At 37.0% G+C, this 13349-nt stretch overlaps 2 protein-coding genes across 3 annotated transcripts in view; one reads left to right on the top strand and one right to left on the bottom strand.

Annotated features, from left to right (window-relative positions):
• Nucleotides 1-13349, top strand: part of KLHL3 (kelch like family member 3) — a 280869-nt gene that overhangs the window by 15467 nt on the left and 252053 nt on the right. For both annotated transcript variants that reach the window (XM_042936026.1, XM_042936017.1), the window contains exon 2: nucleotides 6161-6317. The gene's annotated coding sequence lies outside the window, so the exon portion shown is untranslated. The remainder of the gene's footprint in view (nucleotides 1-6160; nucleotides 6318-13349) is intronic.
• Nucleotides 3583-8526, bottom strand: LOC122230022 (myopalladin-like). Its single transcript, XM_042955662.1, has 5 exons — nucleotides 8400-8526; nucleotides 6437-6477; nucleotides 6102-6243; nucleotides 3992-4111; nucleotides 3583-3895 (listed from the first exon to the last, which is right to left on the bottom strand). The coding sequence occupies exons 1-5, from the start codon at nucleotides 8524-8526 to the stop codon at nucleotides 3657-3659; spliced, it is 669 nt and encodes a 222-aa protein (XP_042811596.1). The 3' UTR covers nucleotides 3583-3656.

The following is a 13349-nucleotide window of genomic DNA, read 5'->3' as shown; positions in this document are numbered from 1 at the left end:
CCCTCCCTCATGGATCCTCTAATCTTGATTTAATTACCATGTACATTAAGGTCCAACCAGTAGATGTTTGAATGCATATGAGCCATGTAAAATTCTTCACAGCTGATCATGTAGGTGTATGATTGCTTCCTGGGCACATAGCCATTACATAGTGGAAAAGGCATACTAAACTGGTTGAGTAGGTGTTTGCCTACCAACTCTTATTTCAGGAATTTCCCAAAATATTTCTCTACATCTGCTCACTGATATTTCAGATTCCATTAATAGGGACAAAGCCTTTTAATCCCAATTAGGGAGACTTAAAATGTAAATGTAAGTGACAATAAAAGTAGCAAGAATAACCAACAAGTATGGCATTTACTATGAGTAGGTGCTGTTCTAAACAGTTTAAATGTAGTATATATGACTGTTACTTGGTTTTTCTAGATAACAGGATTTAATTAGGGCAAGGGAGAGGAGATGCTAGATTTTTTTAAGGTATTAGGTATCTTAATACCTAAAAGGTTAAGATGTATCCAACAGCCAAGTAGGTAACATGCCCAGGACAAACTATAGAGTCCCTGATATTGCCTAAGGCAGATGCTGAACCATATCGAATAGGAAGAATTTTAGTCCCATTTGCTTTTTTATCCTTTAAACTTTATCTCTTTTTTTCCTCTTAGGCCTTTGTAAGATGTTATTTTGTTATAGTGTAATAGCACCATGGTATATCTGGGCTAAGTTTTTCCCTACAGTCAGGGGCTCACAGGCTGATTTATAGAAGTTAAAGGTCTATATTTAATAATCTGTTAAGAATCTGTTTTTCTATTTTTTAATGTTTGGTTTGCCTTTTTGGAAGGGTGTTTTACTTTTCCTCACAAATAAGGTTATTTGAATGGTTTAGTTGCTTATTTGAGAAAAATTGTCCTAAAACCGGAAGAATCAGTAAGATGTCAGGTGAGTGAACTATATTCCAACCAGTCCCCAAAGACAACTTTTTCCATTTCTTTCTCTAATTTATCAGCAACGACTTTGGTGGATCATTCCAGTGCCTCACAATATGTAGGCAACTTTCCACTGTCTCACCGAACCATTAAGGGAATTCTTTATTTCCCATCATCAGTGGAAGGGTGGCTTGGCTGTTTAGCTGTCACTCATTCATCCCTTCTTCGTGTACAGCCCTTGTTTTTTTTTTTTTTTTTTTAATGTAAAATATACTATTGTACAATGGTGCTGTGAGCTTTGTCTAAAGTCAGAGGTCAGATGTATGTGATGAAGCTAATTTATGCTATATCAACTAAGAAGGCAAATACCACATTGAGTATGAGAGGACTGAAGAGTGAAGAACGCTTCCTTTATTTTCAGGTTATGTGTAGTTCACTATGATTACTGAAGCTCCATCCCATTGTAGCACTTAAAATTTGAAATCTCTCCTTTTGAGTACTTGATTATGTCTTGTATTCTTTTCAAGTGAGAAATAATAATAGACATTCCACTAGGTTTGGTGTCAAGCAGTAAAAATTATGACATTTATTTGGTTAATGTTCTACAACTTTGTAGACACATTAACCTTCTTATTATCTATTTTGAAGACCTGAGTGTGAGGGCCCACTCTACCAAATACTGGCTGTGTAACCTTAGACAAGTGGCTTAAACTCTCTGAGCTTTAATAATTAACTGAAAAGCAAGATAGTATCTGTTTTACTAACCTAATCAGAGGGTTGCTGAGAGACTCAGATGAAACAGGAAATCATAATGGACTATTACATGGTATAATAGATCTCCTCAACCAAGTTAAATGTTTACTGAGGGAGGGACTGTTGATAACATTTTTATCTTGCTTGGGACAATGTAGCTCATAGTTGACTTTTAGTAAAAACTTAACTTTTATGGAACTTTTGTTGAATAATTTTTCCCACAGATGGTTTTATTAATGAAAAAGGTAGAAATAGAAAAGTACTTTGTTATAAGCTCAATGTCTTTTTAAGTCGTAAAGGTTCACTGCTAAACGCATGAACTCCTGGAGAAAAGTTTTAGATATCTGTATTGGCTGTCTTCTGAGGGAAGTCTCACATAGAAACTGACAAACACATAAGATGTGCTTAATAAATGTTTGTTGAATAAATTGCAGTGTTTAGTCCCACACACCCATTCTTCTTTGACCTCATGAGAAATCTTTATTTGTATGGGTAGCTACTCTCCAGGCAACTAGAAACCCCAGAAGCTAAAGGGGTTCCAGGAGACCAACTGAAAAATCACAGTGATAGGCAATTATTGCAGTTACATTGATCCTAAGAAAAAACTATGCAGTGAAGTAATAGCTACTATTTAATGAATTCTACTATGTGCCTCACGTACATTGTTGCAGGTCTGTTAATCTCCAAGTTCAGATTCTTTCCTTCCCTGGCTTCATTTTAAGAACTACTTGGGGAGTACCTATTCCAGGGTCATAAAAGCATGAGGAAGCAGCCCTCAGCAAAATCAGCCAGTCATCTACAATTGTAGTCCTTTGTAGAATGGGGTACTTCATGTATTTGACCTCTGATTCCTTTCATCTCTGACATGATAAATTTTTCCACCTAGAAACCCAAATATTACTCAAGAAATATCTTAAATACTCAAGAATATCTTAAAAGATATTCCAGTATCTTTTATTTTGTAATTAATAGATGCTATGTTTAGTTATACTGGAAAATAGTCAAGAGTGTTCATTTTTTAAGTTTTATTTAAGGTGTTTAGCCTAAATTTAATCTAAATGTAACTTTAGGTTGGTAAAATATTTAGTGGACTGTGTTAGATATTGGTAAAACAGAAAATTTTAAATGACTTTTAAGTATCAATTTTTAGGGTGTTTTTTTTTTTTTTTGTTTTTTGTTTTTGGTCACTGTTTTGGTTTGAGGTTTGTGTTTGGGTATTGGAGATGGTAGTGGATTGTGTTTTAAACATAGCCTGGTTGGCAAATTCACCTACTGAGTTAGCTTCCCATTTATACAGTTGCCTTTTATTATTTATTTATTTTTTATTTATTTATTTTTTGAAATTGTGTCCTAAGTTTTTTTATTATTATTTTTTTTAGTATATGAAATTTATTGTCAAATTGGTTTCCATACAACACCCAGTGCTCATTCCAAAAGATGTCCTCTTCAATGCCCATCACCTACCCTCCCCTCCCTTCCACCCCCCATCAACCCTCAGTTTGTTCTCAGTTTTTGAGTCTCTTATGCTTTGGCTCTCTCCCACTCTAACCTCTTTTTTTTTTTTTTTTTCCTTCCCCTCCCCCATGGGTTTTACAGTTGCCTTTTAAATGCGGGGGCAATTTTGTCTGTATTCTAAGACAACAGGAAGAAACTTATATCACAAAGTGTTTTATGTATTTATATTTAGATAGGACCCCGAATTCTTTTGGAGAAAAGATTGTACTTTTTCAAATTCTTGTGGCATTTCAACATTAATTTTTTTTTTAAAGAAGTCTCTGTAATAAAACCTTAAATGTAGATCTAAGCACATGATTTGCTGTTTCAGCCCTTGTGAAGTATACGATGAAGGGCAAGGAAATGACAGTTACATGATTCACTGCAAATGCACGCTCCCTCAGGGCAGGAACTTTGCCATGTTCAATGTTATACTGTAAGACCAAGAACATTTGTTGAGTGAGTGAGTGTTAGGTCTGTCTGCCCTTACCATTGTGGTTGTAGCTCAGTAGAATTTTCATTGCAGAAATCCTCCTTTGGAACCTGGATCTCCTGTTCATTGTGACTGGCTGGTTGAGGAATAGTTGAAATAGTGTTCATTGGGGTATCATCTACATTTTTGTCCTTTGTGTAGCTATCACTGTTCCAAGGAAAGGAGGCTAGTTCTGAAGAAAGTTTCCTCATGAGTAACTTTGGAGAACTCTCTGGTTTCTCCACTTTTCTTTCTGAAAAATATAATTATTCACCAACTCAGATAGAAACAGAAACTTTGTCCTGGCTCATGGCTGAATTGGAGCAGGGCGATCCTAAAGAACAATTACCTGGAGAAACAAAGAGTCTTGCTTTAGAGACTGCAGTCCCAGCCTCATTTTGTGCAATGCACTTGAATTCTCCAGAGTCTTCAGGAAATGCTTCTGTGATAATCAAGGTGCAGACTTCCTCTGGAAAGGCAAGAGATTCAATTTGACCAGAGTTTTTGGAGACCCCAAATTAATAAACAAATAGGGAGGATGTCAGGGAGAGTAGGTATTAGGAATAAATAGAGTATTCCTGGGTTTTTAAAAAAATCCATCTGATTAGACTTTTTGTCTTTGACTGGGCTCCTGATGATAAATCTTAAAAACACAACCTAGAATAATCCCAGCACCGTCTCCATCACCTGTCCTGTCTTTCTGACACATCTTTTTACTATACTGTGAGTTCCTTGAAAGCAAGCATCACACTTTATTCCCTGACTTATAGATTTCTGTAGCTTTAGTGTTTAGCATGAAGGTCCTGTAGAAAGATTTTCTGAACTGACCTAAAAATTATTGCCAGAATTGTTCAGCCTACTGTTAGTACAGTGAAGACCACTGTGTGATGGGCACTACCCTACTTCTTGGACAGTCAACAGCTTGGGTGTTTGATGGCAGGACACCTCATCAGTGCCCAGAATGGAACCTGGCCATCATCTGCACTATATTAAGTGAATGAATAGATGAATAAATACACTGATAAATCTCAGTTATCTTGCTGTTTTTGTTGTGTCAACTCAAAAGGTGGTATAGGCTAGCCTCAAAACTGCTCATGTAGGCAAAATTGATCTAGGAGGCAAAGTCTTCTGATGGAAATTTTGATTTAATCATTCATTATCAAGATGTTGAAAAATTGTGCTTACCAGGAATAGACGATAAACAAGCTTCTGAAAGATAAAACACGAGAGTAAAGAGAATTTACATGATGGTTAATTTAGTTGGGAGAAGGGGCCATGTTATATGAGAAATAACTTGAATAAAGCAAATGGAAGGTTGACTGTAATCTGGAGTCACAGACTATAAATTCTGTAGAAACCCAGAAAAGGTACATATTGGAATGAATACTTGGCAGGGTAGTAGAAGAACTGTGTTTTTGTCCTGTTCTACCATTGAATTGCTTTGTGATTAGGTGAAAATTACTTCTCTGGGCCTTAATTCTTCGTTTCTATCCCATTCTCTGATTGGGAACCATTACTGAACCATTAATCCTCTGGTAGTCTCTTTTTCTCAAGAAAACTTCTTTCTTTTAATCTCGTTAATTAAAATGCATATTCCATTATAAACATACTGTAGTAGTATTGTAGAAAAATAACAAAGATTAATAGTTTTCTCTGGGTGATGAGAATATGGGTAATTAAAAATTTTTTCTTTATGCTAGTATCAAATTGTATAATTTGAGATTGTATAATTTGAGATTTTCTTTCCTGAATGTGATGTACAAATGTTCAGTTCTGAATTAATATTTAAATGAATATATTTTCTTCACTTGGTGCAAGAACTGTTTTGGGCTTGAACCCTGGCTTGCAGCATTGATTAGCTTTGTAACCTTGGGCAAGGCTAGCAAAATGCTCAGCCTTGGTTGAGGTTTTGAGGCTCATTTAGTGTTTCTGAATTTCACTTTTCTTATAAAATGTAGGTAATGCATCCTTCAAAATCTTGATGTGAGGATTAAATGAAAGATTGCTTATAAAGTATAAACTCAGTATTTAGCATGAGATAGATCATCATACTTGTTACTCTTCCCTAAATTAATTATTTGGTAAGAAACTTAAAAAAAACATGCTGAGGAAGCTATGCATCATTATTAATTTGTTTTACTCTTAAAAAATATGTTTATTCTCACATTTTTTTGCTATTTGTCAAGAACTAATAGTTAATTTATGAAAATAAACCAATCTTTTCACAGCCATTAAAACTATTGTGTCACACACACACATAAAACAAACAAACAACAAAAAACCCTGCTATCTTTTCTTTTTTGGTTGTTTTGTTGAAGAATCACTTGGATTTGAAATAATAATTGTTTAACAATAGAAATTTCTGAGTCTGTAACACATCAGCTATTAAACTTTACAACATGAATTAGATTTCAAGGTTAATTGAAATAAAAAGCAAATCAAAAAGCTTGTGACAATACTTCTCCTCAGAATCTGGAAGTCCTCAGAGTCTGCTATCTCCTTTTTCTCTCTGTGCCAGTGAATTTGAACTGTGGTTATTGCCTGGACGTGGCATTCAAATGTGACAGACTGACCACTGGTTGTAGAGATGTCTTGAAGATGCTGAAGAAGAAACAGAATTCACAGAATGGAAGAAACTCTTTCACCATATGCAATGATTTAGGATGCCTACTGTGGTAAGTATGCTTTTTGTCATAGTTATTGACATCTGACTGTCCTTTAAGCAAAACAAGGAGTTGCTGGGATGCTTTGTGCTTTATAGTGTGCTTGACAGTCACATAGAAGTTATTTTTACCTTAATATCATAGAGAAAGTTGTTTTTCACTTCCCCAAGATCTATTTTTCAAAATAGGGAACCAATTAGTTGGAAACTCTTACCTTTGTTGTATTATTTTGTTGAGTTCATATATAGTCATAGATTTAATCTTTATTACCGGTCGCGTAGCGTGGGCAGTATTTGTAATTTGTTAAGGATTCTGAATCATGAGTTAGAGGACTTGGACCAAAATCTCAACTTTTCCACTAGGTGGTTGATGCTGATCGTAGGAACTTGGAAACTTTTTTTTTTAAGATTTTATTTTTAAGTAATCTCTTTACTCAACATGGGGTTCAAATTAATAACCGCGAGACCAAGAGTTGCGTGCTCTGACAGAGCCAGCCAGGTACCCTTGAAAAACTTGGGAGCTATTTAAAACAAAAATTTTTTTAAATGTTTGTTTATTTTTAGAGAAAGAGAGAAAAACAGAGACTGGGTGGGGGAGGGGCAGAGAGAGAGGGAGACACAGAATCCAAAGCAGGCTTCAGGCTCTGAGCTCTCAGGACAGAACCCAACGTCGGGATTGAACCCATGAACTGTGAGATCATGACTTGAGCCTAGGTTAGACGCTTAAAATGACTGAGCCACCCAGGAGCCCCAGAAGTTGGAAACTCTTAATCTCTGTGGAATTTAGCTTCTTTATCTGTGAAATAAGGCTAGCAAAATGCTCAGCCTTGGTTGAGGTTTTGAGGCTCATTTAAGGTAAATAATCTGAAAACCTTCTTTAAAGAGTGAAGAGTTATACTGTTATATAAAAAGTATATAAAAATAGGTGGTTTGATCTCACAGTGCATACATGAATGGGTGGCATTTGTGTAAATATCCACCTTAAATCCCGATTCCCTTCCTCTCCTGTTTTCAGCTCCAGAATCCCTCTAGAATCTAGAATTACATTTCAGATTATAACTCCAGAGAGGGAGTATCTGAAGTCCTATCAGGTGAGACACACTGACCACGAGCACAGCCCTTGAGGCCTGATGACCAGGGCTGCATTATCACAGGGAAGGAATGTAGTAGGAAACTTGTAGAAATAATAAACACATATTGTGGACAGCCTCTGCTGCGAGCAAGCAGCAAGATTACTCCAGAATCTAGAGTAATGCTCCTTCTTCTTCTTTTTTTAAAAAAATTTATTTATTTATTTTGAGAGAAAGAGAGAGAGACAGAGACAGAGAGCACACAAATGCCTATGAGCAAGGGAGGGGCAGAGAGAGAGGGGGATAGAGATCCCAGTCTCCACCTTGTCCATCTCATGATTGTGAGATCATGACCTGAGCTGAAATTAAGAGTCAGATATTTAACTCCCTGAGCCACCCAGGCATCCCGCTCCTTATTCTTAATGACAATGTTTCCTATGGCTACCTTCCTGTATTTGGTATATGTTAAGTCTGCCCTGCTTCTCGTTTCAGCCAGCAAGAAGCAGTGGTTCCATTTCTGTCAGTTTTGGAAACTGGGGCACAGTGAGCCCAGAGGTTTCAACCTTACTTTGGGTTGGCTTCGTTGATTGAATCCTGCTTTTTCCATAGATGTTACAAGAGCCTTCTTAATCCTGATCTCTCACTGTTCGCCAAGCAGGAAATAGACATTACTTTGCTTATTGACTTCTTCAAAATGGCATCTTATTGCTGGTTCAGAGAATCGGATAAACCATGAGGTCAGGTAGAGAATAGTCTACTTGGAGAGTGGAATCCAAGAATTGCCCTCCAGAGCTGGAGATTGACCTAGACCAAAAGTCTAAAGAGTATAGGATAAACCCTGAGTTTATCCCTGAGTAATGCCCTGTGACATTGGACAGTAATTTCTCCCCTTCTGGTACTCACTTTTAGCATCATAAAACGATTATTTCTGAGGTTCTTCTTAGTTTTCCCTTTTCCTTCTTCTTACCGCTTTGATAACATCTACAATTTATCTATAAAATCTTAATGCAGTATGGATAGGTTACCTTGGTGAACACAGGGGCTACAACACAGGTGGATCTGGACAGGTTGCTGCAGGGACTCAGCATCTGGTTTAAGAAATAGAAGAGACACTATCATCCATACTGTCAAGGTCCTGAAACCTAGGTACATGGTGGCCATGGACTGACTGAATCAATTTTAGCTGCTACCACCACACCCCAGATTTCCTCTTTGAAAAGGATAAAGCTTCTAATTTAAATGTTATTTGGGATATCTGTTCCTGTGCTACCTTTTTTTCCCTTTCCTGCAGCTTTCCATCAGCTGAGATGGTGAAATGTAACACTAGGCAATTACATTTGGGAAATGAGTTTTGGCAATTATGTAGAGACTGTATATAAAAGGCATAAATAACTTGTAAGTTTTACTGACTAGCTTTTTTTTCCTCCTCTATACAGTTGCTCTTGTCTTCTTTTTTAGGCCTTTGTAAAAGCATCTCCCTGCCCCCCTCCCCTCTTCTTTTAATTAAAAGGGAATTCATTCCATGGATAGTTGGAATACTCTTTTATGGGACTGAGCTCCTAGAAACCAACTGTCTCTTATGATCTGGCACATAAACAAATGGCTGACCCACAGAACTACCATGGAGTTATTTCTGAGACCTGTGGATTTCTTTCTTGTTCTTTTTTGAGGTCATGCAGCTGAAGGTTCCCCTCATGTATACTTTTTAAGAAAGTTGCATTAATTCCTTTTTCTCTGGGCCTGTGTCTCCATTACTGGGACCCCTCAGAAGGCTTTTAAAACTGAACATACCCTTTGGGGGTCAATATACAGTGGTTGAACTAAGGTAGAATAACTTGATCTGATGTTGGAGGTTTCATTAACCAGGGAACTGATGGTCAAAGAAACTCTAGTGGTTTTCTTCTTTATCCTGTTGTAGAAACAAAACCAAACACAGTCCAGTGAAAGAAATATTAGAGGCAGCTTTGATAGAAATGCTTCACTGTATTCATTTGAATGTATCACATTTTCACTTATAATCCTTTTGTTTTTGATTTGCATTATAATTTTAGCTTTTTTCTTTTTGATCAATTAGTAGATTATGGCTCTTAATAGTTCTGCTTTAAATTTCCTTTGTCTTAGTCTGATAATCAGTGAGCTGTTACTGAACACTTAAATTATGTGGAAGATATAATTTATAAAGCAAATAATCACATTAAAGTTTAGGAAAGTTTAGGAGTTTTTTTGGTGTGTTCATTTATTTTTAAAATTTTTAAAAAATGGTTTATTTATTTTTGATAGAGAGAGAGAGACAAAGCTTAAGTGGGGGAGTGACAGAGAGAGAGAGAGGGAGACACAGAATCTGAAACAGGCTCCAGGCTCTGGGCTGTCAGCACAAAGTCTGCTTCAGGGCTCAAACCCATGAACTGGGAGCTCATGACCTGACGTGAAGTCAGATGCTTAACCAACTGAGCCACCCAGGTGACCCTGGTGTATTTTTTTAAAGTAGAATTTCCTTTATATTCTTATTGCAACAAATGCACATTCACATTCTTTACTTACTCTGACATTTCTGTAGCATATTCCATGCACAATCACAGAGAGAAACGTTTTCTTTGCTCTTCCCTTGTAAGAAAGAGAAAAAAGAAATTCTGTCTGGATCTCACTGGAATTTAATAAAATTTAATTCAACTATATTGTATTCACGCCAGAACCAGCAAATTAGTTACAGGCAGTAGGTCAATCCAGAACATCTGAATTCTTGACTAAGGATGGAACTACTTTAATATTTTCAGTTTAAAAAATCCAGACATTTACCTTTACAGAGCTATAGCAGTTGGCATCCAGAAAAGGTACTGAGTCACTTCCCAAAAACAACATTTCAGAGGGCAGATGTTGGTGTCTGTGAATTTGTGTTTTGGTCAAAAGTCTTCAGCATATTTATTATAATAAGAAATCCATTGAAGCACATTGCTGTGTTGAAGGATGTTGTCAATGTTCATATTATCTCTATGAGTAAGTACTTAATAGGGAAATATATCTCGGTTCTTAGTATTAAGAACAATCAGGCTTCTGCGCTAGTATTTTGGTTTTCCTCACAGGTACTGCAACTCTTAGTATTGATTATATTTCCTCTGTGTTAGCTATTTGAAAGTCTAGTGGTCATTTCATAGGCAGTAATTCAATAGACATTAGAGTCAGGATCTCTTAAATTTGTAACCTGATATTTTTTCCCCTGCTATGTCTATGATGATTTATTTATCCAAACCAACATGTAGATCACATGATCCCACAAAGAACTTTTATTTTATTTTCAGATAGAAGAGATGGAAGAGATATACAGACTAGCCTGAATAACAAAATAATACGATTTTCAGAAAGCCATTCGCTTATGGAAGTAGAATATTTGAAATTGTAACTATTCCAGAAAACCCAGGCTCTAAGGTCACTTTATACTTCAGTGCTTTTTTAAAAAAATTTTTAATGTTTATTTAGAGACAGAGTGTGAGTGGGGGAGGGGCAGAGAGAGAGGGAGACAGAATCTGAAGCAGGCTGTAGGCTCTGAGCTGTCAGCACAGAGCCTGACTCAGGGCTCAAACTCACGAGCTGTGAGATTATGACCTGAGCTGAAGTTGGACACTTAACTGACTGAGCCTCCCAGGCACCCGTATACTATAGAACTTTAATGAAAAAAAAAATTAGTTCCCACTTAAAAAAAAATCTTCTACATATAGTGTTTGATGCCATCCATTAGAATAAGATTAATCTCCTTTTAACCTTAATACATAATCTCATAATTCTTAGTGGCTTTTTCAGTCTTTAAAAATTCCCTTATCATCTTGAAGTTTTATAACTAAAATTTTGGTGATGTAAAATATTTACTAGGGGCGCCTAGGTGACTCAGTTAGTTAAGTGACTGACTTACATTATTTTATAAAGTAAAAGATTAAAAAAAATCTTTGAACTGGAGTTGTCTTTTTTTTTTTTTAGGATTGTTTGTTTTTTCTTTTATTTTTTAAATGTTTATTTATTTCTGAAAGAGAGCAGAGGAGGGGCAGAGTGGGGGGTGGGGTTGGAGAGTGGCGGGTAGGGAGGGGAGAGAGAATCCCAAGCAGGATCAGCCCTGTCAACGCAGAGCCTGATGCAGGGCTCGAACTCACTAACTGTGAATTCATGACCTGAGCCAAAATCAAGAGTCAGATGCTTAACCGACTGAGCCACCCAGGTGCCCCAGTTTTTTTTTTTTTATTTTGAACAGGTAGAATTATAATTTAGTAGTTCAGAAGAAGATAGGTTCAGTTCTGTGAGAGTACATGTGCTAAAGGAATTGCAAACGTGTAGATTACCTTTATGTCCAAAATTGGTCACAGAGTCTGTACCTGAAGACTCTCTAAACAGGGTAGATTCAAACCTCGAAGTGTTGCCTGTATTTATTTGACTTGGATCATTTTTCTAATGAATGAAAACTTCACAAACACGTCAGCTTTTTGTTTTTTTGACTGGGAACCACATTGTGCTGAGTCTTTTTTTTTTTTTTTTTTCAACTTTTTTTTTTTTTTTTTTTTTTATTTTTGGGACAGAGAGAGACAGAGCATGAACGGGGGAGGGGCAGAAAGAGAGGGAGACACAGAATCGGAAACAGGCTCCAGGCTCCAAGCCATCAGCCCAGAGCCTGACGCGGGGCTCGAACTCACGGACCGCGAGATCGTGACCTGGCTGAAGTCGGACGCTTAACCGACTGCGCCACCCAGGCGCCCCTGTGCTGAGTCTTTATTTTCTTTAGTAACATTGAACATTGAAGAAAGGGAACTGAGACTCCCGACCCCCTTCCTGTTAGTCATGCCAGAGTTGTGTTTGTTGACTGGCCTTCTGTCATTCTGGTGGGTGACTTGCCAGAATGCCCAGGCTTGGGCCTGCTTGCCCTTTGGCTGTGTTGAGAATTCTGTGCAGTCTGGGGCGGGGCCACTTGAAACACCTCAGCTTTTGAACTTTTGAATACTTTCTGATGTCTTCTATGCTAAGACCCCAGGAACAACACAAAGGAATTTAGAGTTAGCTGTCACAATGAAACTGTATGAAAAGATCAGTCATGCAGAAGATGTATAATAATGATATAGAAACTACCTTAACAATGCAGAAGATGTATAATAATAATATAGAAACTACCTTAACAGTGCTGTAAGACATCAAAAGTGTTAATGTCATAGACATTAAATACTGCCAGTGACCTCGCAGAATAGCACAGAACCAGTCATCCAGTAGGCTGTTAGAAATATGTACTATGACCAAGCTTGACTGTTGTGAGAAAACTTCATTCCCAGAGTCGACCTTCAACAGAACTTAGAAGGATGTTAAAATTGGAAAATATGAAGTGTGTAGGTATGTGAGTTGGGATGGGAATGTGTAGTGGTGGGGTAAATACTTGTGGGGGGTGGGTAGAAAAAGAAAACAAATAATACAGGGAACATTAAGCTGCCAGATACTGTGCTTATCTCTTTATGTCACTTGTGGAGAAAGCATTCCATAGCCATTCAATGGTGAGGAACACTATGGGATCACATTGCCTGGATTTACTATTTATCAAGTATATTAGGCTTCTCTCTAAGCCTCATGTTTCCCATTCTGTAAAATAGGCACAAAAATAGCATTTATTTCTGGGGTTGTTTTGAGGATTAAATGAGATAGCCCACAGAAGTACTTAATGCATACATATACCACATATCAAGCACTCAATAAATGTTAGCTGCCATTATTGTTGTGATAGTGGTTGTTATGCATAGATACAGGTAAAGTTCCACCTTTCCTCAGGGGTTTCTAATTTAGCTCTCTTTGATTTCCTTCTCTTGTGAACTTAAAAACCTCTTTCATACACTTTTGTTTTGAGTTATTTACTATTGGGTACTTTCATTTGGAAGCTCCTTAACATTAAAGATCTTTTCAAATGTCTCCCATCCTCAAAGTATCTATCCCAGTGTTGAACAGAGAGTAGGTGTGGC

This window comes from Panthera leo, chromosome A1 (genome assembly GCF_018350215.1).
Source record: "Panthera leo isolate Ple1 chromosome A1, P.leo_Ple1_pat1.1, whole genome shotgun sequence".
Taxonomy (NCBI): domain Eukaryota; kingdom Metazoa; phylum Chordata; class Mammalia; order Carnivora; family Felidae; genus Panthera; species Panthera leo.
Note: the sequence above shows the minus strand (reverse complement) of the source record. Positions and strands in the feature narration are given on the sequence as shown.